Consider the following 2,580-nt stretch of genomic DNA (forward strand, 5'->3'; position numbering starts at 1 on the left):
GTGACGATGCTGAAGAACGAGCACATTCATGTGTCTACCTCATGATGTGTTCTCTCCTCAGAAAGCTTCTCCTCCATGGGAGACTTATCCCGGGAGCCCATTAAACGGGCTGAGTAGAACCTGGAGGTTTCTTCAAAGTCCTCCCGGCCCACCTCTGGCTGTTGATCCCTCTCTCCCAGCTCTGACATGCCTTTAGAAAAGTCCTCCACGCCTGAGTGGAGATCCGTGAGGATGGTGAAGTCCACCTCAGCCTCCAGGCTGGATGTGGAGCTGACCGTCATACTGGAGCACTTGCGTTCAATGCCTAGATGGGTTTCCCTCATGCAGGCCACCGTGTCCCGCTCCTGCTCCTCTTCTGTGGCTACGCTTGGCTGGGGCCTCCTGTCCCCCAGCTCATTCTAGGGCGGGTACAGACACAGGGAGGACCACACTGCATTTACTTAACTGTAGTCAGACGGGTGAGGATGATGAGAGCATCATCTTTATGTTGAAAGTGGCTGGTATTCTGGTTTCCAAATCAACAACCTTGCTTATGCAATGGATTCAGTTATACAGTATATGAGACATGCAACAGTGTTAGAACTAAATAGTCGAATGGCTGTGTAAGATGATGAATATGTTTTGAATTACACCAGTGGCTCCGAACCTGGAGGTTTGGGCACCCAAAGTGTAGATAAAAGAAAGAGAAAGAGAATGAGATACTGTAGGTCTACTACACAAAGTTTTTCTGATGTTTGTACCATTTTTGTGAATTCATTTATTTTTTTTTACTGCAACTACATGAGGGAGTAGCTACATCTTTTTATGATTGCACCTAAATTCTTTCTAACAGTAACTAGTTATGCAGACCTCATAAAGTGACTTGAAACAAGGGAAAAATATGTTTTGCTAAACTGACATGCAACAAGGGGTCAGAAGTAAAATAGCTCTGTTGTAAAGTTAGGAACCATTGAAGCTCCTGTAGAAGCTGACTTATAATAATGACAAATTAAATTAGAAGTCCACTTCCAAACAGACCACAATAAAGAAGAGGTTCTGTTTTCAACCCTCACATTCAATTCTGTCTCTTATAATGGCAATAACTGAGTGCAGATGAGTAGCCAGCAAAATGTAACACTTCACGCTTTTAGCTATTTTTAATGCACTGCATCAGGTGAAATTGGTGGAGTCATTTACCGTAGGAGGCATGCAAATAATAGGAGGAGCATATGAAGGTGTGTTTAAATACAAATGAATAACCTTAAAATCAGCAAATGGCTCCTCATAGATGGCAGGAGTAGAGACAGGCTCCTGCAGGGGGAAGCAGAGAGAAGAGTACAGAGAGCACCTGAAGGTTAGCACAGGCCGAAGTGCACGGTGGACTGACAGACCAGCACACAGACAGAAATCCTAGCAGCAGAGCCGTACTGGGGCCTGAAAATATTCACTCAGTGTGTTCTGAGCACAGCATATTTCAGTCCAAACCTAAACTGGGATTCTGGTGTGCTGCTCAGAGTTCTGCTCAAAGTCCAAATCTGAGTATAGTCAGAAAATTGTTCATAAATAGCTATTAATGCAGTATTTATAATGGCTTTGTCATTCAAACCCAAGTTTAGGTGAGAAATTTAGCCGGATCCAGGCTAAGCTCGCTGGGTCTGGCTAAATTTCAGGCACAAATTTCAAGCACTGCTCTACAGTAACATTGCATACAGCAGTGACGTGTGGTGAGGTTGACAGCAGGTGAGGCACTGACTCTTTTACAGCCAGATTTACAAATACAAATGAACTGTTAACAAATTGTCTGTTAACAGACAATGCGTTATATTTTATATCGCATATCAGCATTCTTCACACAAACGTGACCCATATTTAATTTGAGGTTAAAATTTATTCCAGTTAAGCTTATTTCTAACTAGAAATAATAAAAGTTTATGGTCTTACTTTTACTTGTACACAAAATCCATTTGTCAGCTGATATGTATTACAAACCCTTTTACCGTTCGAATCCAATATTAAAACAAATGTTTTCAATAAAGAAGATCCTTCTGGACAAAAATGTCCAGACTGTCAAACATGTTTTGATTGAAAGTCCAGATTTACGAATTTTCTCATCTTGGAAATGTAATCTTCCATTTTGATAAGGCGGATTGTAAAGGAAATATAAACAAGCACGAAGAAGATTGAAGGTAGCGCAAGAATCTGTGGGCTCACTAGCGCCCTCTGCAGAGGACCTCTATTTGCGACATATAGACGGACAGCGACACACTATTTGCATTGCATACAGTTTGTGAGGATTACACGATCCACCGAGAGGCACAGCAAAGTGCTGCCTCATCGCGCATCTCCTCCATGTATTTGAACCAGACATACAGGAATTCTGCTATTCTTTATTGAAAAAAATTCTTTCAACATCAGATTTGAACGGCAAAGGGGCCTACAACACACACCAGCCGACAATTATTAACATTTATTATATTTTACGGTTAACTTTTTTTTCTTTTCAAGATTGACAGGGGAGGCTCTGCTTAAACATCAGCTGTTCTGGACTATGTGCAGTTCTGTACTGATGCTGTCCTACCTACAAAGTCCATCCGGGGTTTT

General features: G+C 41.9%; 1 protein-coding gene across 14 annotated transcripts in view; it reads right to left on the reverse strand.

Annotated features, from left to right (window-relative positions):
• LOC109955992 (band 4.1-like protein 1) overlaps positions 1 to 2,580 on the reverse strand; it is an 88,129-nt gene that overhangs the window by 9,587 nt on the left and 75,962 nt on the right. For 11 of the 14 annotated variants that reach the window (XM_020592706.1, XM_020592700.1, XM_020592704.1 and 8 more), the window contains 2 exons: positions 1,240 to 1,290; positions 39 to 398 (listed from right to left, as the gene is read on the reverse strand). The exons of 1 other annotated variant lie outside the window; for it this stretch is intronic. In XM_020592706.1, coding sequence (XP_020448362.1) covers positions 39 to 398; positions 1,240 to 1,290 — 411 coding nt within the window. The remainder of the gene's footprint in view (positions 1 to 38; positions 399 to 1,239; positions 1,291 to 2,580) is intronic. 2 more of the 14 variants (XM_020592707.1, XM_020592712.1) reach the window with 1 other exon arrangement.

This window comes from Monopterus albus, unplaced genomic scaffold, assembly GCF_001952655.1.
Source record: "Monopterus albus unplaced genomic scaffold, M_albus_1.0 scaffold18.1, whole genome shotgun sequence".
Taxonomy (NCBI): Eukaryota; Metazoa; Chordata; class Actinopteri; order Synbranchiformes; family Synbranchidae; genus Monopterus; species Monopterus albus.